At 38.3% G+C, this 26149-nt stretch overlaps 1 protein-coding gene across 3 annotated transcripts in view; it reads left to right on the top strand.

Moving 5' to 3' along the window:
* Tmeff1 (transmembrane protein with EGF like and two follistatin like domains 1) overlaps positions 1-26149 on the top strand; it is a 101591-nt gene that overhangs the window by 19893 nt on the left and 55549 nt on the right. For all 3 annotated transcript variants that reach the window (XM_063224545.1, XM_063224556.1, XM_063224549.1), the window contains exons 2-5: positions 7994-8103; positions 17010-17139; positions 22812-22838; positions 25434-25530. In XM_063224545.1, coding sequence (XP_063080615.1) covers positions 7994-8103; positions 17010-17139; positions 22812-22838; positions 25434-25530 — 364 coding nt within the window. The remainder of the gene's footprint in view (positions 1-7993; positions 8104-17009; positions 17140-22811; positions 22839-25433; positions 25531-26149) is intronic.

Raw genomic sequence — 26149 nt, 5'->3', positions numbered from 1 at the left:
GGGTACTCGGATGGCTTGTGGTCCTGAGCCAAAATGTTGGACAGCTCTATCATGCGCTTCAAGGGCCAATGAAGCGACTGCCTCCGGGTAATGCTCTATGACTTTTGCAGGTGAGACCTTAGGGTGTATCCACAGTAGTGGTCCTTTCTGCCAAATCACCGCTGTAGGCTGTAGACTAGTCTGTAGCAAACAGACATCAAAGGGTCGCCCTGGTTCAATTTTGTGTAAGGTAGCCCCACCTAAGGCTTTTTCCACTCTCTGTAAGGCAGCTCTTGCCTCAGGAGTGAGCCTCCTGTGGGAGGCTATATCTGGGTCTCCCTTCAGAAGGTCGAACAGGGGTTTGAGATCTGAATTTGGTATATGTAAATATGGCCTAATCCAATTAATGTCTCCCAATAGCTTTTGCATGTCATTTAGGGTCCTAACGCCATCCGTCCTAATGGTGACCTTTTGTATAAGTCTGGAGGCGACACTGAGGTCCACACCTGCTGACCCAGGGGTGGCCCTTGTTGAAGGCTGCCATCCTGAGCTGTCCTGTCTCTGGGGCGGGGGCCCGCCTGTGAAGGGGGCCCCCTCTGGCCGTTTTTTGGCCCTCTAGCATCTCGTCCACAAATACGGTTGCCCTGAGCATCAAAGACCGACCTACACTCCTCAGCTTTGTGTGATCCCTTTTTGCATCGCCCACAAACATATGGTTCTTCATTCCTAGGGCGAGGCCTAGCATCTGCATTGTTTGGGCAATGACGTTTAATGTGTCCTGGCTCCCCGCAGGCAAAACACCCTTTAGCCTTACATTCCCCTTCTAACCCGCGAGGTCCCCTCTGCTGTACAGCCGCGGCCAGGAGAGCAGCCACTCCCGAGTTGGAGAGCGGCCCCCCTATCTCTCTGCATATCCTAATCCAGGCGTTGAGGTCCTTGTTCTTATGAGGAGCTATCGCTGCCTTGCACTCCTTTGTACATTGCTCAAAAATCAGCTGTCTTACCAGCGGTTGAGCCACTCCCGGATCAGGAAATATCTTATCGGCAGCATCTTGCATTCGGGCCACAAAGTCAACAAATGGCTCTGTGGTACCCTGAATTATTTTTGAAAGACACAAGGAGGCAGTTCCGGCACCACTTACCTGTTTCCAGGCGCGGAGCCCTATGGCATTGATTTGTTCATAGACAGCGCCGGGGAACTGGGTCTGGTCATCAGCGTGCCGACCTTCTCCCATAAGCATTTCCTTGTTCCACCCCCGGTTTCCCCGATTGGCGTTTCTCTCAGCCTGCTCTGCAGAGAACTCTGCGTACCAGGCTCGCCAATCCAGGTAACTGCCCGAGGGCAGACACGCCTTTGCCAGCTGAATCCAGTCCGCGGGGGTGAGGGGCCCAGAAGACAGATTCTCCAGCATGGCAATGGTGTAAGGCGCAGTCGGCCCAAAGGTTGTAACTGCATTTTTAAGTTCTCTAATCTGCTTTATCTCAAAAGGCTCCCATGCATTGCGTCCCTGGCCCATAGCTACTTGTACAGGAAATATCTCGTAGGGGCCACTATCTATCCCAGGTGGATGTACCTCATGAGACAAGCGTCCCCCCTGCCAAAGCCGCCTGTAAAAATACCGACCCGCCGGCGGCGGAGCATAAGACAGCGGCCGTGATTGGGCGGAAAATGGGGGCCCGTGCATCACTTCCTGTTCTGGCGAAAGGGGAGGGAGCTCCCAGGCGGCCGCCTCGTGGCGAGGGATCGCCTCCCTCTCGAGCCGGGGAGCGCTCAGGAGCTCTCTACTCCTCCGCAGACCAGGTTGAGCAGAGCGCAATTCGCGGGGCAACGCTGGAAAAGAACCCTGCGACTCCTTATTGAGCGACTTAGGCTCCTGACAGCTGGTCTCTTTGGCCTCCTTGCCATTCAACTTTCCCTCGTCCTCGGAGTCAGACGACTCCGAGGCTAGAGCCCCGTCCTCCTCCTTAGCATCCTTGTTCCCCTTGACGGACCCCTCTCGGGAGCTCCCTGACTGGGCCTGCTCAGATACCCTGCGTACTTTTGTAAGCTCTTGAGAGCTTTCTCCACAACCACCCTCGCTCTTAGTGTTGCTACCTAACATGTTTCCCATCTTTTAATATGTTACTCACCGCGTGAGGCCCAAGGAATCCGCCACTTACGCGTGAGCCTGAGGGGAGTCTAAAAGCCCTGTAGGTGCGCGCCACCCAGAGCCCAGGCTTATCCCCAACTCACCTGTCTCGCAGCTCTGTACTGGAGCGTTGTCCACTTCCACGTCTCGGGGGTGATCAGCCCCCGTGCGGGCCTCCAAATGTCGATGTCCGCTCCCGGCCGGCAGGAAGGACACACGACAAAGTCTGGTAGTGGACAACCTTTTCTTTTTATTTTCCTTCTCCGTACAGCCTGCCCTGGGATCGCTCCCAGCCGAAGCCTCCTCTGGTCCGCTCCCCACGGCTCCTTTTGTGCCTCAGTCTGCCCCAAAGCCTCTACCGGTCCGCTCTCCGCGGCTCCTTCTGGGCTTCTACTTCCGGGCTTCTACCTGGCTTCTTCTTCCGCCCAGGGGTGGCACCGGTATATATACGGGTACAGTGTCCAATCATGTTAAAGTAAGCAAGGCAAGCTGATTGGCTAACATCATCAGTTGCCAGGCAGACTATATTGTTGAGCGGGTTGTTTACGCGGTAAGCAGGAAACTAACATATTCGATGGGAGGGGTAATCTACCTCAGGCTTTGCTCTTTACCACAGGCCGCACGTCCGCCGCGCAAGGCGAGCTATCACAGACGCGGCTCCCAACAGTTCTGTACAGAACACTTGAAAATATTCAGAAGATGATCCCAGAATAGACTCTTTTCTGTAGCAAGTTTGAGCTGAGGCAGCGACTCTCAAATTTATGAGGCAGAACACCAGAAAGTCATGGTGCTCTTGACAAATTCGTAAGTGTGGACTGTTATAGTACAAATTTGTTAAGACTTTTGCTTAGAAATAGTTATCTGTTAAATTTTCATGCAGTTATTATATTGGGATTGTGTTTCACTGCAGCTACCAGTGGCTTGACCAATTTTGGCTTATATGACAAAACCTTCACTATTGTAGTTATTCACTTGTTTATTTCCTACAACAGAAAGTTTGGAGGGATGAATCCAAGTCCCTATGGTGATTCTGTGATTGTTCTTTTTTACATTTTAAAAATTTTTTGTACCAAGGGTCAAACTTACAACCTCGCACTTAACCAGGCAAGTCCTTAAACTGCTGAGCTAAATCCCTGGTCCTGATTATTGTTTTGTATTTTTGCCCTGTCTTTTTTGTTGTTTGGGGGATTGAACTCAAGATCTTGTACTTCAGGCAGGCACTTTTGCCGCTGAGCTGTCCCTAGCTTGTCTTTTGGTTCTATATTTGAGTCTGTAGCTTTCCTCATTATGCATGTAAGTTGCTAACTTTAGACTATAGGTGTGCTCTCCAGTCAGAAAAAAGAATGGCAGAGTGAGGGAGAAAAGATACTGTTTATGTATGAAATGTGGCACACTGCAGGGGAGACTGAGAAAGACAGGTTCCTTAGCTGGGTAATTTGTTTCCTTGAACCCAGGAGGAGTTTCCTTGCAAAGAAGGGAAGAAGAAATCCAAGGAGGGTAATTAGCAGTGACTACTATAAGTGTAAAACAGTTTAAAATATACATTCATGTACTTCATTACTGGATTTTTTTGTAATAATTTGTACTTATTTGTTGAATGTTTTCTGGCAGCTAGCAAGAAAGTAATCCCAGATATTGAAAATTTAAGAAATTAGCAAAACAATGTCTTAAAATCAGAACATTTTTTCATTGCTTTTTCCCCCTTTGCAAACGAGAAAATAAATTTTACTTGATTTTAATAATGAGGCACCCTAGTCTAGGGGACTGGTTTTTCTAAAAAGCATGATTTGGAAATCACTGATACTATTTGTGTCTACTCTAAATTATTTTGTCTCTACTCTCACTCAGCTGTTTTCCTAGGTAAAATGTTGTCTTTTAACATTACCTGTTATGGTTTACGTCTCGTGTCCCACCAAAGTCTCATGCACTTTCTCCCTGCTCACTATGACCATTTTCTCTCTTTTGCCGTATGTCTTGTTGACCTGCATTGGAGCTAACCAACTACGAACTGAAATCTCTGCAAACTTTGAGCCAAAATAAACCTCTCAGTTGTGGGAGTCAGATCATGTGCCTCAGCAAAGAGAAACTGACTAAGACATCATGGGTGGGGGTAGTTAGAACATTCTTTATTTTTAGATATCTGTTCTAAATTTTCTATAATGATACAGTTTCGTATCAGAAAAAAGCTTTATTGATTTTTCAAGGTTAATCAAATTATACCGTTTCAGCCATTGTGCCTTGTACTTCATATCCATTTTTATCCTTGACTACTTGAAACTCTGGTGCATATTAACTATACTGAATGTATCACTTGCTAAGTATTCCATTAGCTAGCAAGAGTATGAGCTCCTTGTATATTTTTGTCTTATTCTTAGTATAGTGTTAAGTATATAGTAGATGCTTAATAAGAGCTTACTGACTAACTGGTCATATTTAAAACATTAACACAGCATAGATTTGATCATAAGATAGGCATAATAAAACACATGACAAACAACCAGAATTAGAATTTTATGATTTTATCTTAATTAATATAGAGCACTGTTATAGTCTGTTGTGTATTGCTGTAACAGATTACCTGAAACTGGATTATTTATTGAGAAAAGAGTTTCTTTTGGTTTAAGAGGCTGTGAATCCAGAAGGTAGTGACTACATTTGGTGAGAGTCTTGTGATGTTTCAACTCATGGTGGAAAGCAGAGTACCAGGTAGGCACATGCAAATGAGAGAAGGAGGGAGCCAACTGCTGAGCAGCCAGCCAGTTCCTTTGAGCAGGCATTCAGAGGGCTCCACCTGAGCAATCCAAATATCCCTCTAGGAATTAGAGTTCCAACATGTGAACTTCTGGGGGATACACTACAACCGTAGCAGACCTCCAGCTCTCTTATCCCAGGATTATTCTTGGAGTCTCCGCAAGTGTTACATGTGGACTCACTAATGTGTTCTGCCCACTGCCATATGCATCTTTTTCTTCCTGGGGAATTTGTTGCTCCTACAGGTGTGCCCTGCTATCTCCTGTCAGTGATTAGAAGTGTATCACTGCCTGACACTACTGTGCCTTGGTCTGTGCCAGTGATGGCAAAGCGTTTAGAGCTTTCAGTGATGTAAACAGCCTGCTGCGGTGTGCGTGCTGTAGGTGCACCACCTCTGGTCTGTGCTGTTCAGCCAGGTGTGCTGCTGATACGCCTGCCTACCCAGGTGTCCTTCCATTGTTTCCTCTGTATTAAAGCAGAGAGCTCTTTTTGTCTTGTTACTTAAAGAGTTTTAGGGAAAACTATTTTTAGCTTCTTGTCGTAGCTCTTGTCTCTGTCATGATAAGCTTTTGGGGTTGGGCAAGGAAAATAGTTCAAGTGGGAAACTCTACACTTTACTCACTAGGAGGCACTTCTGTTACTGGAGACTTTGTTTATTAGACCAACTCTTTTTTAGGCGGGGAGGGCGCCTTTTTGAGACCGGGTTTCATTATACAGTTCAGGCTGCCCAGAACTCACTTTATAGCCAGACTGGCTTCGAACTCACAGTGATCCTCCTGTCTCAGCCTCCCAAGTGCTGGAATTACAGGCATGCACCACCGTGCCTGGCTGTGGACCAATTTTTTTTTTTTTTTTTTTTTTTTGCCTTACTTTAATAAAGGTGATTATTTCCTTAAAATGTTTCTTAGACCCTCATGCAAGCAGATTCCTCACCAACTTGAGGACACTTAAGTATGTGAATTTTAGTGGCTGGGTTAGATTCAAGCATGTAATCCACTGTACTGTAAAATACACCAAGTAAAAACATTAGACCTCAAGAATCTCTAGGTGAGGTCCCAAGTTGTAATTTTGAGTGTGCCCAATCTGGGATCCAAATTGTGGTTCTCTTGTCTCAGCTTCATAAAAGCAATGGGATTATAAGCATATGTCACCACACCCTACGTTAGTGCATCATTTTGACTCTCAGACAAAATGAAAAGTTTATTTTTTAAAAATTTTATTTATTTATTTATTTATTTATTTTTTATCGGTACTCACGACCAGGATCTTGCAAGGCAGGCGCTTATGCCACTGAGCTAAATCCCCAGCCCCAAAAGTTTATTTTTTTAAATATCTAGTTGTATTATAGATTGTAATTGATGCCAGTATGAGCTTTAAGCCTTCAGAAAAGAGAAATGCACTATATTTTTATCTCTCAGATTGTGCAATTCTTATTTCTGTGACCCTTAACTTGGTTAAGCCTATAGCTGAGCAAAGTTTTCCACATTCTTACCCTTCTTTTGTTATTAGTATATTACATTATTATTATTAAAATTAAATATTAATATAATATTTAGTTATCTTCTGTGAATCTGAAGCTGCAAATACAAAAACATTTGAAGCTGGGCTTGGTATTAATGTTCTAATAAGACTTAGAATCATGTAGTTAAGGGAGGAAGGGAAGACTGAACAAAAATTCAGAGAACCAGGAACCTAAAAACCTTCACGTCCAGCTCAGGAAAGAATTAAAAGACCATCTTCTATAGCTGGAATAGTTTATGAAACCAAGTCACAAAACAGCTTTGGGAGTTCCCTCTTAATTTAAGTGTGAATACTTGAACTTTAGAGTAATCTAGTTCTGTGCACTTGAGATCCATTTAAGAAAAAAGAACTTGTAACCCACAGATACAAAGACTTTTTTTTTTAGACGGCAGTGCTTGCTTCAAAGTGGCTACTCATGTAAACACTGCTCACTTGTGTGTTCTGATAGGTGCTAGTCACTTTTTCCTCGGTATGACAATACTGGGAATAACAATTTAAAGGAGGAAAGATTTGTTTTGGCTCACGGTTTGAGGCTTGAGTTCATGGCTGTTGGCTCCATTGCTGTGGACCCATGGTGAGGGAGAGCATCATGGCAGAAGGGCAAGATGAAGCAGCTGCTGACCTCCTGGTGGCCAGAAAGCAGAGTGAGCAGGGGTGGGATGGAAAAAATATGTCCTTTGAAGCCATGCCTCCAAGTGACTGCTTCCTCTAGCCAGACTTCACCTCTAGAGTTTCCATCATCTCCCAGCAGCAGCATCATCAGCTCGGATGAGCCTCTCAACTCAGGAGCTTTTTGGGGAGTATTTAAGACTCTACACTTTATTGCTAGCAGACACTGTTGCAGAGCATTGAGAACAAATGGGGAGAGGTCAGTGAAATGTCACTAGAATAGATGTCACTACATATGAATCGTCTTCTCAGTCTGCAGATATTACTTTGAAGTCTCAAAGCAGAAAAGAATCAGTGATAGGAGATTGTTGGGGAAGTGTGTTTGTATCTTGGAAACAAAATTGGCATGGGATGATGCTCCATGGTATCCGTTGACTTTTTTCATGTCCAAGAGTAAAATACAATCAGTCATGTATAAGTTTCCAATCTAGTGATTTTGAATCTCTTTAATTCTGTGTAAACAAATGTTCTATATTGCTTGAAATTCAAATTAATTTTATAGTTTTAATTAAAATTGTTTAGAATGAATAATGATTGCTCATATAAAATTTATTGTGAGTATAAAAAGATGATACTTTTTAGTTTTTTATTATCCTTACAGATAAGTTACTCACTGGAAAAATAATAAAAGTTAAGACAATGTAAGAAGATTATTTTAAGGACTTGCCAGACCCAAAGAGAAAAATTGCATAGATTTATCTTGGGGAATTATTAAATCCTGAAATTTTGAGTTTCATTTGGGGATGGGTTTCACAAATGTGAAAAAGGCTTATTATATAGAATTCTATTTGGGGTATACTTTATATTCTATAGTACTTGCTATCTCTTACTATATCTATAAATGAAATGTGCAGTACATTTTAAGGATTGGCTTTTTTATCTGCATACATCTGGAATAAAAAAAACCCCAAATACATATGAAACAGTTTTTTCTTCTCTTGCAGAATTAAATGTAAAGGAATCTGATATAAGAGTTTGTGATGAATCGTCATGTAAATATGGAGGAGTCTGTAAAGAAGATGGAGATGGTTTGAAATGTGCATGTCAATTTCAGGTGAGGAAACAAAATGTGTTCTGATATTTTTAACATTTTTCGTATTTTATGGTTTTACGTTCTTAAAATTGAAAAGCGTAGAACATGTTGAACCCCTGAGATGGTGGTGTTCACAGCCCACCAGTTTTTCATTGTCAGAGGAGAGCTTTGTCTTAGTCACTTTTTCATCACTGAGACAATAGTATCCGAGGCCCACAATTTACAGGAAGAAAAGTTTATTTTGGCTCATGTTTCAGAAGTTTTTAGTCCTCACCTGGTCAGCAACGTGTTGGAAGATGGGGGTGCTACGGGATTGAGGAGTTGATTGCTGCCTTTGTCCTGAAGCCTGAAAGCGGCGACCTGAGGGCAAAGCCAGGAAGCAGGGAGAGGGGTACACCCTATGCGCCCTACGCACCCTACGAGGTTCCACCTCCAGTGATCCCCCTCTTCTGACCAGCTCCTGTCTCCTACCAGCACTCAGCCACTCCACTCCTATGCTTCAGCCACCTTTCGAAAGCCCTGCCTAAGGGTGTGTGAGAGAACATCTAGATAAAAACCATGCGGCACTGTTACTGGTACTTCCTATGTTTCTTCCCTGGAATTAAAGAGGACAGACTGACAATAATAAACGTGAAAATTCTTTGGAAAAAAAATTGTTTTATCCAACTGTGGAATATAATTGCCACTGCAAGCAGATGAGGTACAGGTTGCAGCAGAGCTTCATATTGAATGTGTTGAATCTTTTTCTTGTTCTCCTGTTAGCCTTGTTCTTGCCTTTCATTCCCGTTGGTTGCTATTTCATTTTTCTAGGCTAAAGAACCTGACCGACTTGGACCCTTAGGGTAAATCAGAGTTAGAAATGGACTAGAAAGGGGAACCTCAAACTGGTGTGTCTTTGATATATCTGATATTCGTGATTCTGTTGTATAAAAAACAAGAGAAATGTGTTATGTTACATCCAATTTTTTTAAAAAATTTTCTATGAGCAAATTATTATTTGGTTTCTACATGTCTCTCACAAGATGGCCTCTGATTCAGGATTTGAGATTAGACAGGGAACTAGAGTATGTTTTACTTGTCATTTTGTTCTAAATGTACCTTCTAACTCCTAAATTTTGGATTTTGAGAGGAGGAAATCAAGAATAGAAGTACAACAGAGTTTATATTTCCAGTAACCCTATGACTTCAGGGGACTTTTCTGTGTGACCTCAGATAATTTCTTCCACGTTAAATTTCCATCGGAAAAGAGAAAGCACATTTCATGCTCTTTTTAAAAGCACTTTTTTTTGGTACCAGGAATCGAACTCATGACCTTGCACGTGCCAGGCAGGTGCTTATGCCACAGACCTAAGCCTGCCCCCCCTTTTTTGAAAATACTCTGAGAATCAAAATTACAGCTTGCGTATGAAGCCTGTTTGCAAATAGTAAACTACCATGTTGTTTATTTTCATTAAAAGAAGTGGAGAGTTTGAGAGGCGCATACTGCTGTCCAACCAGCGAGGTTCTTCATGGCCGCAGGGACTGTGTATTCCATTAGATAGAGTGGTGGAGGGTTTCTCTTAGGTGTTTGCTCAGTGGCCGCCTTCTTCCAGGCCGGCTTAGGTGACTTCTGGCCAGCTTCCCACCCTTCCTGCCTGTTGGTTGCCTGGTGCTTTGCCCTGTGTGCCTCTCTGTAACAGGAAAGCCGGCTGTTCCCACAGTGCAGGGAGAGGGCCATGATGGTTCAGACTGTTCTGCCTCTGCATTTTACCTGTCATTTTTCTCAGGCTGCTTTTTTTCTCTTTACTTCCATTTTTTTACATTTTTGATTGTGATGTTCTTTGTATGGTTTTGTTTTTATTTGTCTTGTTTGGAGGTGACTGACTTCTGAAATCTATACATTGATGTTTTTCATTAATTTTGTGAAGGATTTTGTAATTAACTTTGAGAAGTATTTCATAAAGTATATTTTTCTGCCCATTCTCTTTTCTAATCTAGAAATGACATATATTACACTTTTTGGTACTGTCCTAAGCTGCCTGAGGCTGTATCTGTTTTACCGGTTTTTCTTTGGCACAGTAATTTTTGTGTATCTGCAGGTTCACCAATTGTTTCTTTTGTAATCTTTATTCTTCCTATCTCATGAGCTTTTAATTTCACATTTTAAATTTCTAGAATGTACAATTTATCAGTTGAGATTTTGTGACTTTTCATTGCTGACATTTTTATCACAAACCATATTTTCTTTGAACATATATATTATGGCTGCATTAATATTTTTCTCTGCTAATGACAGTATCTAGAACATCTCAGGTATCATCTCTCTTTTTTAAATTTGAGAATGGATTATGTTTTCCTGTGTCTCATGTTAGAGTTCCCTAGAATTTGTCTTACACATTGTAAATGATAATGGTTTAGAGTATCTCAGTTCTGTTCTTGACGAGTATTATTATTTTTGTACTTAAATTGGCTGAACTCTCTCTAAGCAAGTTTTGGCTTCCCTATAGTGGGTAGCAACAAAAATTATCAGTTCATTTCTTTTAGCCTTTAGTGGAGCAACTTAGAATCCGCCCTGTGTGTGGCTCAGGGTCATCCAAAAGTTGTCTCTGGATTTATACATAAATCTGGCATTTCCTCCTGACTCTCCTTTTTGGGATTTCCCTCTGACTTTGTGGTGGTAGTGGTTTCCCTGAACTCTGTCCTTTCATCAAGTCAGAAAGATTTTGTTGTTGTGGGAGATTTAATGACCCTATGAGGGGAAAACCTCTCTCCTAACTGTCTTAAGTATTTCTGATGTTAAATTCCTGGATGCAGAGTTGTTGAGCAGAGTTGTCAAAGATAAGGTGATGGAGCCTGTTTGTAGTTGTGTCTGCATCTTCATGGATCCTCAGGTCTGTTTTTTGTGTTATTGGCAACTTTTTATAACTTAATACTGTAATAATTCTTTGCCTATTTTTTTGGAGCACTTTTATTTTTCCTTGTGTTGATTTGTAAAGACATATTATATATATGTGAATGCATCTGTGTTTGCTATATATAATAAAGTGTCTGAATACTATGTTGAATATTTTATATCCATTAACTCATGTACTTTCATGAGAAACTACTGTTTCAGTGTTTTAAAGAGTGATATAAACCCTACTAAACAACTTGAACAGTATAAGAACATAAATAATGAAAAAGTCTTTAGTCTCCAAACTGTCAGTTGCTCTTCAGAGAGGAAACTTCTTCTATTATTTGCATTTTTTCTAGAAATAGTCTATGTGTGTATAAACCTACATGTGATTTAATTCCTTTTTTATGCACATAGATTACGGTAGGTGATTTAACATAGATATTTAGGATTTAACTTGGATATTATTTCTTGTTGGTTTATATTCTATTTTTTTTTTTTATCGGTATCAGGGATTGAACTCACGACTGCCTGCTTGTGAGGCAGGTGCTTATGCCGCTGAGCTAAATCCCCAGCCCCAGTTTATATTAATTGCAAAAAAATTCTGTATTTTAATGAAATTATCCTAGTTTTATTTTCTGTTTTTTTGTTTAACTATTTTAATTGCTAAATTATGTATAACTTTTATTTTATCACATAAAGATAAGTTCTAAATTTCACATTATATTTATCCTTGTGTTTTTGTCTCTAAATTTGGCTGTTTTTCATTATTTGAAAGTCTTTCCCTGCCAGCATGATATGGTGTATGCCTGTAATCCCAATATTCAGGAGACTTTGGCTGGGTGATCACTGCCAGTTAAGGCTATCAGTGAGTTTAGGGCCAGTCTGAACTACATAGTGAGACCCTGTTTCAAAAACAAAATAAAATACTCCCCAAAACCCAAAGCAAAAAGTCTTTCCCTGAAACATTATTTTTCATGGCCCTGGGGATTAAACTCAGGACCTCATATATGCTAGACAAGTGTTCTGTACCACTGAACTACATCCTCAGCCAGTTAACTAATTAACTAACTAGAGGAAGGGTCTTGCTGAGTTGTCCAGGCTGCCTCGAACTCATGATTTTCCAGCCTCCCTGGTAGCTGAGAGTACAAGCATGTACTTCCATATCTGGCTCCTGAAACCCCTAAGATTATAAAGAAGTAGTCTTATAAGCATATTTAAATAGCTAGAAAATCCTCCTGTGATCTGATTTGCCTGAATTCTTTGCATTCTTACATGTGGCAAGGCAGGAAAGGAGAAATACAAGTAAAGAGTTGAAATTTGTATCCAGTGTGTGACTCAGTTTGTTGACTGTTGGTGAAAACACACACCTAAAAAACAAACAACAAACCAAAAGCCAGCTCAATGTAAAGTTCTTCTAAGCACCTGTAAGTTGTACTCAGTACAAAGTGCAATTTACTCTTCTTTCTCCCTGTCTTTTCACCTGCCACAGTGTGCTCAATTTTCCAGAAATATCTGTGGGGAAGAGCAACTGGCCTGAGTTGAGGAGTAATACTGAACATTTGCTTTGTTGAAGAAAGCCAAGGCGAGGCATCCCAGAGTACCCTGTTCCCTTGGAAGAGGGCATTGTGTTTACCCCATGCTTAGTTTATACTGCGTCCCAGGCTAACTGCAGAGGCTGTGAAGGTGTTTAAAGATAGGCTCCTTGTTGTGTAGGGGCAAACTGCCAAGAGCTCACACCGTGATTTCCTTGATCTTTGCGATCTTTGCGTCAAGGAAACCTTCCTTTGACCACTTTGCCTTCCTGTAAGTTTATAAAAATTTGTTCAAGTTAAGCTTAAATTATTGTTATTTTAAAAACAATAGTTTGGTGTGTACATTAAACACTTCTGCTGGATGCCTTAGCAATGTCTTTCAGCTTATTTAAAAACTTACGATTCAGCATGCTTTCAGTGTTAATATAAGCTTTTTGGGGTCATGATTGAAATACATTTTAACGCAATAGGATTTTATATAAAAGCCTAAAATTGTTTTATTTCCAGTCTCCTAAAAAGAGCAGTTGTCACAAATGTATAAGCAAAGCTAGTTTATTAATTTTGTACAAAGAAAAGTGATAATGCTGCATCTTGCCCTTGCCACGTACTTGCTATGGCTTTTCTTCTGTTTTCTTTCTTTCGTTCTCTTTTTCTTCTATCTGGAGTTCTCCAGAACATGTGATTTTTCTCCCTCAGTTTACCAGTGTCTGTTCCTACTAGATGCTGTGTAAGAGTTTTTCAGAGAAATGGAAATAGTAGCATACACACATGCACACAAATGTGAGAGGGAAATTTATGGTAAGGAATTGGCTGTTTTCAGTTATGGGGGCTGTCCTCTGCATGCAGGAGGTCCAGGAAGTCCACCCTTTAAGTGCCTGTCTGCAGCTGAGGACCTGCAAACCAGAGGACTGTGTTGCATCTCAGACAGTTGGAGTGAGAGAGAATTCACCTTTGTCCTTTGTGTTTTTCTTCATTAAAAGTTCTCAGTGGAGTAGATAATACTCCACCCTTGATAGGGCAGTCTGTTTTACTTGGTTCCCCAGTTCCATGCTAATTTCATCTGGAAATACTTTCACAGGTATATTCAAAAAAATTTTAAAAAACTTTGGATACCCTGAGGCCCAGTTACATTGATACATGAAATCAACCATCACATCCTGGTTATACTTTTATTTATTATATTTGGCCCAATTCCTGATATGCAATAGGTACACAGTAAATTCTCCTATCAATGTTGTGCATTACTGTATTTTTCTGAGCTACCTTAAATAGGTGACAACATTATTACATGATTCTAAAGAGAAGTTGAAGGTAAGCAGTCGTTTCCCCAGCAAGAATGGTAGTGTAGAAAAGGTCAGAGATAGATTCCGACATCAGGAAAAAACTGCACACTGTTCACATAGCTCAGATCCCTTCATTTGTCCATGAACCTATTGGGAGGCTTCCAAAACAGACCCCTGGAGACTGAGAGGGACCAAGGAATAGGAGGACTTCCCCATTTCAATTTCATTCCCAGATACATGCTTGCTTGTGAGGTTGAATTTCAGGGCCATAAAGTCCCCAGCTACTGTCATCAAATGATAAGAGGTAAGACCCTGGTGTGAGAGTATAGTGGTTACTACATCACTTGTGAGAAACTGAGGCTTTTCTGCTTCTTTTGCTTATTCCTCTATGACCCTGGGGAAATACTTAAAATCCAGAAATGGTGATAGCAATAGCAAAAATATTTAATATTGAGGATTTACGACAGCCAGGTACAAATGCTAAAGATAGATTTCCCTTATTTAATTCTTTTAACAATTTTGTTAGATGAGGATTATTATGATTATACAGATGGAAAAAAAAAAACAGTGCCAGCCCATGTCTGATGGGCCCGGGATTTGGACTCAAGCAATTTTGACTTCAGAACCTTACTATAAGCATTAAGCCATCTGTTTTACGTGCTGGTTTTGATATTTAAGTTAGGTAGGATATTTAAAATTGTGGCCCAGTGCTTCTTAGGTAGATACTATTTAATAGATGCTAAGATTCTTAGCCTTAACAGACTTAATGCTCCTTTTTAGTAACCAGTAATTTATGTTCTGTTTCTTTATTAACCTTAAATAAAATTCATAGATAATGTAACCCGTGTAACACATAAGGAGATATATATATATATAATGCATAATTGTAATATAATAGAAAATAAACATAATTTATAGTAATATAAATATTTCAGAATATAAATGCATGATTATACCAGAAGACAATGCAGTAGTTATATATTTACTTATATTCTGGGTCAAAGACTGCAAAATACTTGTAATGAGTGGATTTTAAAAATCAGAAGCAGTTTCATTATAGAAGCACATGAAAACAAAGACGTACAGTATGGTGAATGCTGGAGTAAAAATCAAGATTGGGATAAGGTATAACATACTAGTTTCAGTGTGAATGGCAGAAAGGCACTCAGAGATCATGTGGTATTTGTAAGTCTCTGTTGTGTGGAACTGCCTGTTTTTTTGCAGTACATCTGGTGTCCTTGGAATTCACGAGCTTAGTAACAGTGAAATCTCTTCATGATTGTGATAACCAAACATTCAGGAGCACCCTCCTCTAGGGGGCAGTATTGGCACCTTGGAGAGCTGTGTGTTAGAGTCTTTAAACATCTATTGAGCAAAGGATGGTGTTGAAAAGTTCTTATACTTAGCACTTGACATCTTGGAGTTTATAGTGTCCTTTGCCAATCATGGATTGTATAATTTCAAAGTATTTTTTGACACATGCAAACATTATAATACTTAATGATGTGCAAATTTGAGGAATAAAGAATTAAAGAGTAAAATTTCTGTGAGAAATTAGAGGACTGTAAGCCTTACTAAATAAAATTTAAATTTTAATAAAAGTTGATATAGGAATCTCCGGATACTTAATGTTTAGCAGACTCAACTTGGGAATAAAGTATTGTATTAATTACAGGTTGTTTTTACCAGTGCTCAACCTGTGGTAGCATAACATGTTTGTGTTTCATGAAGTAAATCTGATCACTTTTTAAAAGCAGACAAATAATCTCGTTCATTGCATAAAAATTGAGAAACATAAAAATCATACATACTGTCAAAAAATCCATATATTTTAGGATTTATTTTATGCTCTTTCTAAAATGAAATATAAATGTTGCTACTTTTTATTACCATATTCTTTAAAAAATTTGCATTCATTTTCATGGAGTAGGTAATACTTTTTAAAATGGCAGAGCATGTTCAGAAGTTACTTATGTATTTTTCACTTAACATTTACATTAGCTTTTCCTGTCACATGATAATTACCCTTTTAGAAGTTAATTCTTGATGAGCACAATATTAATTGCCTGAGCAAATATAAAATGCTTTAATTAAACATTGCCTTATTGGGTATTTAGATTTTACAGTACAAAGTTTTGTTTGAAATCCCTGCAATAAAAATTTGTCTACAAGTTTCCTTCAGATAGATTTATAATGTATGATTCTGGATCAAAAATTAAAATCATTTTTTCAGACTCTTACTATATTGTTAATTGATGTTCCCCCAAAGTTAAACCAATTTAGATGACCACAATTAGTATATTGGGGTACTCACCTAATTAAAAACTTTAAAAATCACCAGTTCTATAAATTAAAAGTGATGTCTTACTTTTAGTATATAACTCTACTGATAGTGAAAGCCATTTTTAAATATGCTAGCTGGTCATTTGTAATTTTTCTAGTAAGTAGTTTTGGTCTATTTAAAAAATTAATTTGTATTCTTTTTTTAGTAATGTTAATAATTTGAATTGTATTCTGTGGCCCCCAGATTTTCAAACTTTAATCATTTATGATATTTTGATATGTAAATGATTTAAATTTTTTAAGGATGCAGATCCAATGTCATTTCTCAAATCCGAATCACCTTTTTCCTTCTTCATCTGTCTTATTCTTTTTGACCTTTGAGGTTCAGTTTCACAATTCCACTTTCATTGAGGAAGAATTCCTTGAATACACAGCAATACTAGATTGAGACACACGCACATGTCACTTATCCTATTGATTTGGAACATGGTCTGGTTTTGCAGCATGCATTTTTTCTATTATTAGGGCTCTCAAGAGATTTTAAGGTCTCAGAACTATGATCAGCCTATTTCTTTATTTGTACTATAGCATTTTTCTGTGATTTTCCTATATAGTGAACAAATGAATTTTGATAATAATAAAATATTACGCAAGTAGTGCTCTTACAAACATTGTTGAGAATTTTCAATTATTTCAATTGAGTTTTCCTAACATGAAAATGAAATAACATGGGATTTTCAGTCTCATTTTTGTGGAATATTGGTAACTGTTTTCATTATGAATGTGAAAAGATATGGAGAAGTAGCATAAGTCTTCTTTTTTTAAAACCAAGTAAGAACAACCTGTTCAGTAGTAGAAGAATGTCATAATACTCTGGTGTTGCATTCATGAATATGAAGGGAACTATTAATATTCATGCCTAGCTCTCAGAGTTTATTTTTGTTTCTTTTGCAGTGCCATACAAATTACATTCCAGTCTGTGGATCAAATGGGGACACTTATCAAAATGAGTGCTTTCTTAGAAGGGCTGCTTGTAAGCATCAGAAGGAGATAACCGTAGTAGCGCGAGGGCCATGCTACTCTGGTATGTATAGTATTCTTCTGAGTAAATATTGGCAGTGGTTCTGTTATATTTTCTTAGGAAGTTTTCAGCCAGAGGAATGATCTCAAAATTACTGCACGGGTGGGTAGTGATGGTGTGAGGAAGCCAGAGAGTTGTTTTTTACCTCTGTTTCATGTCAGGTGGTCTTGTAATCATTATTTAACTTCTCACTACATTTTTAAGCCTTAATGCCTTTTTTGGGGGGAGAGACTGCAAATCCTTTGTCCTCTGGGCATGAACAGAATAAGATGAGGGGGTGGCGTGGGAGAGGTGAGAAACCTCTATAGAAAACCATTAGTTAGTGGCATTTCAGGTTGTATTTCTTTTCAAGATGTTCTCTTTTCACCCATTGTCCCCAAGCTGTTTATATTCACGTTTGCACCATGTTTGTGTTTGTACTGGAAAGATGGCCATGATTATGTTTGTCACCTGATGGAGAGTTTACAAAGAAAAACAAAATTTTGCCAAATGCTTCTGTGTGTGAACCAATTATGTTCACAAGGCAAAGTGTGAGTGAACCGAGGTACCACTATTTTGGGCTTTTCATGAAAGAGAACTCATGTGATGTTGAAACTTGTGAGTCTGATTTATTTCACTTAACATTATGGTCTCAAGGTGTATCCATTTTCCTACAGTGACTTGAGTTTTGTTATCCTCCTTTATGGCTGAGTAGTACTCCATTGTGTATCAACACTACATTTTCTTTATCCATTTATCGGTTGATGGACAGATAGATTTCTTCCAAGATTTATCTATTGTGAATTGTATTACTATAAACATGGGTATGCGTTCATCACTGCGCTATGAGTAGCTTTTGCTATTGTGATACACGTATGATGTCTGTAACTCTTTTAGGAAGATATCTAAAAGGTAATCAAATGGAATTTCTCTATTTAGTTTTTTGAGGAATCTCCATACTGATGTCCTTGATTGTTGTGCCAGTTTACACTCACACCAACGGTGAAGGAGTATTCTTCTTGCTCTGGGCCTTCTCCATCATTTGTTATTGGTTGATCTATTGACAGCCATTCTTTCAGGACTAAGATAGGATCTCAGTGTTGTTTTAATTTGCATATCTCTAATGGCCAGCAGTGTTGAACACTTTTTCATGTATTTATTGTTCATCTGTACTTCTTTATTTGAGAAGTGTCTGTTTATTTCAGATGCCCATTTTGGATTAGGTCTTTTAAATTTGAGGAGTCTAAATTTTTTCGAGTTCTCTAAATATGCTAGATATTAGTCCTTTGAGGAGTAGCTTGCAGAAATGCTTTTCCATTCTGTAGGTGGTCTCTTCTACCTTGTTGGTAGTGTCTTTTCCTGTGCAGAAGCTGTTTAATTGTGATCCCATTTGTTAATTCTTGTAACTTCTTATGCACCTGGGGTCTACACATCTGAATTCAAGAATTTTACCCATTTTTTTCTTTCAGCAGATTGTATTTCTGTTTTAATATGTAGATCTTCGATCCATTTTGATTTTAGTTTAGTGCCTGGTGATAGAGATGAGTCAAGGTTCAATCTTTGGCATAACCAGTTTTCGTGGCATCATGTGTTAAAGAGGCCGCCTTTTCAAAGGATTTGGCTCTTTTGTCAAAGAGAAGGTAGCTGAGTGTGCCTGGAGTTGTTTTTACAATCACTGTGGCATTCCATTGATCCCCAAGTCCTTATTTTGCTGACACCATGCTGTACCTCTGTAGTATAACCTGAAGTCTACGATGGTGATGCCCCTGCTTTGCCCTTGTTGCCCAGAATTGCTTTTGCTGTTGTAGGTCTCTTATGGTTCTATGTGAATTTTAGGATTACTTTCTCTAGTTTGGTGAGGAAGGCTCTTGATATTTTCGTTGGAATTGCATTAAATCTATGTAACAGTTTTGGAAGTGTAGCCATTTTGACTGTAGTGTAATGATTGGTTCTACCTATCCAGGAACAGGGGATGTCATTCCATTTTCTAATATCCTCATCAGTCTCCTATTTCAGAGTACAGTAGTTTTCATTGTAGGGGGTCTTTTAATTCATTGGCTAGATTTATTTCTAAGTGTTTGATTTTTCCTAATTTCTCTCTTGGTGAGTTTGTTATTGGTGTACAAGAATACAATTGATTTTCTTGTGTTGACTGTGTATCATGCTATGCTGTTGAATTTGGTTATTCTAGGAATCATTTGGTGGTGTTTTGATTCTTGAATGGTGACTTTGTCCTGCTACTGAATTTGGTTTTACTTCTAAGAGTCATTTGATGTAGTTTTTGAGCTCTTCAGTGTAGAGTATCATGTCATCTGCAAATAATGATAATCTTTTTTTCTTTCTATATCTGTATCCCCTCTATTTCTTTCTCAGGTCTAATTGTTCTGGCTAATTTTTGAGAACTATATTGAACAGAAGTGGTAATAGCATATATTCTAGTCTTGTTCCTGATTTTAGAGGAAAAGCCTTCAGCTTTTTGCCATTTAATGTGATGTTGACAGTAGGTTTGTCCTGCGTGACTGGCTTTTATCAAATTGAGATAAGGTCTTTCGGTACCCATTTTCTTCAGTTTCTTTTTTCTAAATCGTGAGTGAATGTTGAATTTTGTCCGTTGATTTTGCTTTTTCTGCATCTACTGAGGTGATCATATATGATTGTTATCCTTAATTCTGTTCATGTGTTGTATTACATTTTTGGTTTGTGTATGTTGAACTATCCCTGCATCCCTGGAATGAATCCTTGGTCGTGATGTGTGATCTTTTTGATGATTGCTGTATTCTGTTTGCCTGTATCTTAGTAATGATTTTTACATCTGTATATTAAAGAGGATGGCCAGTAGTTCTCTTTGTTGGTTGGTCCTTTTCTGATTTTGAAATCAGAGTAATGCTTCCTTCCAGGATGACTTTGGGAGTACTGCTTTGTTTTGATTTTATTGAAGAGTTTGAGGAGTATTGGCATTAGATCTGTAAAATTCTTGTAGAATTTATCAGTGAATCTGTTGGGACCTGAAGTTTTTTTTCTAGTTGGTAGTTTTTAAATTATTTCTTCAATTTCATTGACTAATATTGGATTCAGGATTTCTATATTTTCTTGGTTCAGCTTTGGTAGTTCATATGTATCTAGGAATCTGTCCGTTTTTTCCTGAATTTTCCATTTTATTAGAATAGAGGTTCTCAAAATAGTTACCAGTGATGATGTGGATTTTGGCAGAATCTATTGTGATTTTACCCTTTTCATTTCTAATTGCATAGATTTGAATCTTTTCTTTCCTTGTTTTGGTGAGATTGGGTAAGGTTTAAAGTTTAATTTTGAGACAAGTTTTCCCTAAGTTGCCCAGGCTGACCTTGAATTTGTGATCCTCCTGCTCCAATCCCCATGTGAGTGTGCTTACAGGTGTGTATCACTATATGCAACCTAGAGTACCTTCCAACCTCAGATCAATTATGCATCATTTATAAGCCTCATGTGTTTGAGACACCAAGTGCTCTGTTAAGCTGTGAGTGTTAAACTTTAGCAGACAGAATGTTAGCTTGGAAAGAGTATTGCACCAGGGTAGAAGACCTGGCTTTGAATTTACTGAACCCTTAGACAAGTCACTTAGCCTCTTTGAGCACCAGCTCCCTAAGTCATTAAGTGGATATTATTTCCTGAAGCTGTTAAATAAAGATTTTAAGTAGTAAGCTATACAGTACTATATTGACTTTATTATTTGCTGAGTGAGCAGGTGTTTTTATGTCATTTTGTCTTTCACGTTTCTTGTTGTGTAAGTTACAAATATTATTCTGCTTTACTTAGTTGGAAACTTCTTTCTTGTACTATTAAGATTGATCTTAAACTTTTTCTCTGAAAATTTTCTTTGTGCCATCTCAGGACAGTTTTTTTTTTTTTTTTTTGTATTTTGTATCTCTGTGGATGTGGAATACTGTATTTGTCTGTCACACTTGCCTCCTTCCCAGATCAGTGATTTTTCAACCAAAAGAAACATTTCCTGTCTAGGCTAGTGTAAGGTATTCTCAGGGATGGGATGGGGTCTGTAGACTGAAACAGGCATGTGTATATTCCACTGTGTGCAGTCTACGAGAACTCCTGTTACCAGTCTGGTCATAGCATTTTGTTTATTAAGAATTGTAAATGACCAAGGGAGATGCAGGATTTCTATGTCGGCTGAAATTGGACACAGGTTGAAGAAACGGTTGGGAATAAGTGCTCATGCACTGGAACTGTGTCTTCCTTGTCATTTTATTCCTGGCATTTATCATGGTGCCTGGCACCTAATTTGTACGCTGTCAATAGATGTGAAATAGAAGGAAGAAAGGAGTGTTTGCTGCCTAAGAAAAGGTTGATCATAAAAACACTGAAAAATAGCTGGGCTTGGTGGCGCATGCCTCTATAATCCCAGTACTTGGGAGGCTGAGGCAGGAGTATCATTTTGTAGCCTGGACTACCTAGTGAGTTCGAGGCCACCTTGAACTACAGTGAGACTCTGTCAAACACACACATACACACTGGAATAAAAATCTTTCACTTCTTGTCTTTGGTTTTTTTCTTTTCCTCCTTACTTAGAGAAAATGTCATTTTATGGTTGATAAAACAAAATTGAACACAGTTGAAGACTTTCATAAAAGCTCGTGAAGAATTTTGCAGTTGGGATATATATTTGTTATATGTTATGTATAGTATTACGTATTTATAAACATATTTATTTCTGATTCCTATGTATATTTCTAATCACTCCTGTTTCTACCATCCATGGAAATTTAATTACTATCTGAAGGAGCCTGGAGGGAGAGGAGCAGTGCTGCCCTGGGTGTTGCCTGTCTTCTACTCCAGAGAACCCTGCAGATTGGAAGGGGTTTCTCTATTATTAGGTTATCTTTTCTCTTAGAAAGTGTTGGTGAAAGGGTCCGATTCTTCATCTGCCATCACTGCTTTTTATTTATGTATTTTTAAAAACTTAATGCTGATGATCCAACATGCTCTGTACAAGGTGCTGGTTCTTTCAACATAGATTAAACTTTTTACATTAGTTAGGTTTTAGGCTGGCTTCCCACTGAGATTGCTTGTGGTCAGGTTTCCTAGCAGAAATTAATTTCATCAGTAATATGAAAGCCTCAGCCCCAAGGTTCTCCTTCCAGAAGAGGCTGTGGACCTTTGTTTTTTAAACCTATTGGCTTTTGGTCTTTACTCACAAATTTTATTAAGATTTATATGGCAAGACTCAAAGCTCTTTTCCTTCCTTTTTAATAAAAGCAGCTTATTCATTATACCTTTAAAAGTTTAACAAAATAAAATTTTTCTTGTACCTTTTAGGTGAATGAATTAAAATGATTTATATGTAGCTATTCACAATATTTATTAGTTTTTGCTGTGTGCAAGGTATGAGATATTTCTTGAATGGATACAAAGAAATATGAGACAGTTGATTACCTAATTCATTTATATTTTGTAATATAAAAATAAAGAATAGGGGCTGGGGATTTAGCTCAGCGGCATAAGCGCCTGCCTTGTAAGAGCGTGATCATGAGTTCAATCCCTGGTACGGATAAAAAAAAAAAAAAAGGAATAAACTGCTAAATGTCATGAATATGAAAACTTGTGATAATGTGTTTCATGGTTTTATTGTTGGTGAGAAATTTTACTGTTTGAAAGATGAACTTTCCAGGAAATATGTTTATGTTCATTGTTTTTTTCCTTAGATAATGGCTCTGGATCTGGGGAAGGAGGTAAGTTTCTTAAGGGACATTTACTTTCTTTCACTTTTCTTTTTGACAACTTTGAGATGCAGTACATAAACCGCATGATTCACCCATTTAAAATGTACCAATCAGAACTCTCTGTATGTTCACAGAGTTCCACATTCATCAGCACAGTCAGTTTTAGAATATTTTTTCTCCCTAGAAAGAAACTATTTGCTCCATGGCTGTCATCCCTAAGCCTCCGTTCTCCTTTATTTTAGATGTTAGTTTTTCACTGAATGTTTCTTGTCAGATTATGGGGAAATTGCTGCGACTTCTGTTGGATTTTTAAGTTACAGGTTAAAAATAACTCAAGTGAGGGCCAGGGATAGAGCTCAGTGGCATAAGTGCCTCCCTGGCAAGCACAGGGTCCTGAGTTTGGTTCTCAGTTAACCTGCATGCCGGCCCCCCCCTTCCCCCGTAAGTCAACTGAGTTTTATATAGAAAATGGAAAACTTTTGGAGCAAGTCTGGTGGAACTTAAAGTTTATTTTAATCTTTTAAAAATGTTCCTTTTAAAGTTTATTTTACAAATACATGAATTAATTAATCTTGGTGTTTAAAACAATATTTTCAATAGCATAGTGTTTAAAAGAGAATGACTCATCTATTTCATAGTTTAAGAGGCTATAATTCTGCTATCTCCTGTGTGCAAAGTAATGTTTGAGGTAATGTGAGGATATACTAAAAGAACATTTCATGCTAGGAGAATTCACTCCCATCTGTAAGTTTTAGTTATGAGCCTTTGAATTCCATATAAAATCTTTCTCGTGTCTTGTTCCTCACTCTACATTTCATAGATTCCTAAAATTTTAGGTTGGAAGGAATTCTGAAGGTTTTCTAGAAAATAGAACAATCACAAGGAAGAAGTTTGTGGAATGCAGTTGCAGCTTACGAAGTGATTAAAGTTCTTGAACAATAGAATTTGATTTAAATGGATACATACAGGCTTCATGTGTAGAGGATCAGATTATGAATTCTAGATCTCAGAGGTAGAAAGGGTTTTAAGAATTCATGTGGCCTGTTTCAGTGAGAAATTTGTCAGTGTTCCTGTAATAAAGAGATCAGAATTGATCTCAAAATTTGCTAACATAATACAGTATTGGAAGTCTTCCCTTGAAGATGTAGTTTGGCCATTGTTTTAGGGGGTATGAGTTAGAAAGGCTAGGTGGTGTGATTACATTCATAAACCTTAGTGAGCTTGTGGTCTGCTAGTAATTCTAGATCCTGTGATGTTCCTAAGCCCTCCAAATTACTTAGGGTTATGATCTTTTTTTTTTTTTTTTTGTCTTTTTCTTTTTTATCAGTACTGGGGATAGAACTCACTATCACACACTTGCAAGGCAAGCGCTTATGCCACTGAGTTAAATCCCCAGCCCCTTATGATCTCTTGATTTGGGGATTATTCCTGAGAACTTAGGGAAAAATTTCCACTTTAGTGCAGGATAGCACCAAGCATCAGAAGATTGGAAGCATTACCAAAATAGTATTCTAGCATAGCTCTGTACATATATTTTTAAAATTAATACATGCGTCTAGTACATAATGATTACAATTACTGTGCGGAGTTGGTCCATTCACATAAATGTCTTTTTTCTGTTTTTTCACTCCCTAGCCTTCTTCCTGCCCGCTCCTTTTTTTGGTTCATTTCCCATTTGCAAAAGCTCCGTGTTTATCATCTCCTGCTTCAGTTCCTTTTTTCCATCCCTTTCCTCCTGTTCTTCTCTCTCTATCTCTTGTTCCATAATTGGGATCTCTGGACCCAAACTGGGAAATCTCTTTAGTAAATGGAAATTCTTCAATTGGCATTAGGTCTGACCTCCCTATCCAGTTTGAGGTGATCAGGACAGGGTGTGTTCTAGTTGAGACCAACACATGGAGGGTGTTTCCCCCTTAGTGTAGGTGTGAGCTGAGATGGGGGGTAGTGATATTTGCTGGCTTTTGTTGCCAGGTCATGAGACCCATGCGCTTCTGCTGTGGGTATTATTGGCTGAAAAAAGGGGAAAGTCTATGGAGAGATCTTTCCGTGTTAAAATTTGGAGTTTTTTAGAATTTTTTGTTTTTTACACACGGAACTACAAGTGTTTATGAAGTTAGAAATCAAAAAATGTGAAAACGATGTGAGGAAAAGATTAAAGTTATTGCACTTTGTTCAAGCACTTATTTGTTGATCAGCATTGTACAGATTTATTTCATTAGGAGAGTAATCATGACTGAATTTATTGCTATTTTTGGTGTGTGAGAAGTTGGGCTTAAACTCTTAAGTGTTGCTCATTTCTTCCTCTTATTCAGTGTTGCATGGTAATTTTAAGAGCAGTTTATTATCAAACCTACTATGTTGCTTGTGCATGCATATTTTAAGAATTATCTTGTTAGTAATAGTACTTGCACCACAGATTATGTTGTTTGCAGGACTGGTAAAGGTTTTGGACTCAGCATTGACATAGTTTGGAAATGACTGCAGGAATTTGAGCACATTTTCCCTAGAAAAGTGATATTAATGACTAATGAAAGCATGAAGTATGTTTGCAAAGGAGATGTCTGCCCACTTTTGGTTGAAAGTTTAACTTTTCTTTTTAAACAGAAGAGGAAGGTTCAGGGGCAGAAGCTCACAGAAAACATTCCAAGTGTGGACCTTGCAAATATAAAGCTGAGTGTGATGAAGATGCAGAAAATGTTGGGTGAGTTGATAGAAGGTGTGGGACACATTAGTTTAATTTTTAGCATAACTGTTGTAGATAGGTGTCATTTACTGGGTTCTGTATATTTTGTGTTTTCTGTATTTTTTTCTTTAATGCTAGTCTGACTTTTTTCTTGTTTTCATCCTGGCCATTGAACTAAGTTTTTTTTAAGTTTTAGAAGACTGTATTTGTACTTGTGGCTTTTAAAAAATTTGATAGTATTGTGTTTTATGATAAGCACTAATTTTATTTTTTTAAATTTTGTTTTAAAGAGAAAAAAATGACAATTTCAAAACATGGTAATTAGAGGTTAGCAGTGGTTAATGCATTGCATATGGTTATCTTTAAATTAGCTACTCAGAGTATAAGATATCTACATTTAATTGTCCAAACAATATTAGCACAACTTTTCAATGAACTAAGAGAAATTAACAATATAACTATCTTAACTACCCCTTTATATATACACAAACAATACATATTATTTCAGCTTCTCACACTAGCAGAGTTATGATATCTATACATGCAAGTCTGATTGATTTCACTTATGAGCATGATCTGTAGTTGCATCAATTTATCTATACACATCTCCAGTTTATCCTTTTTATGGCTGAGTAGT

The sequence above is a fragment of the Cavia porcellus genome, unplaced genomic scaffold, assembly GCF_034190915.1.
Source record: "Cavia porcellus strain 051 isolate PalLab524CR breed Dunkin Hartley unplaced genomic scaffold, mCavPor4.1 scaffold_1, whole genome shotgun sequence".
In the NCBI taxonomy this organism is placed as follows: Eukaryota; Metazoa; Chordata; class Mammalia; order Rodentia; family Caviidae; genus Cavia; species Cavia porcellus.
This window is presented reverse-complemented; position numbering and strand designations above follow the sequence as displayed.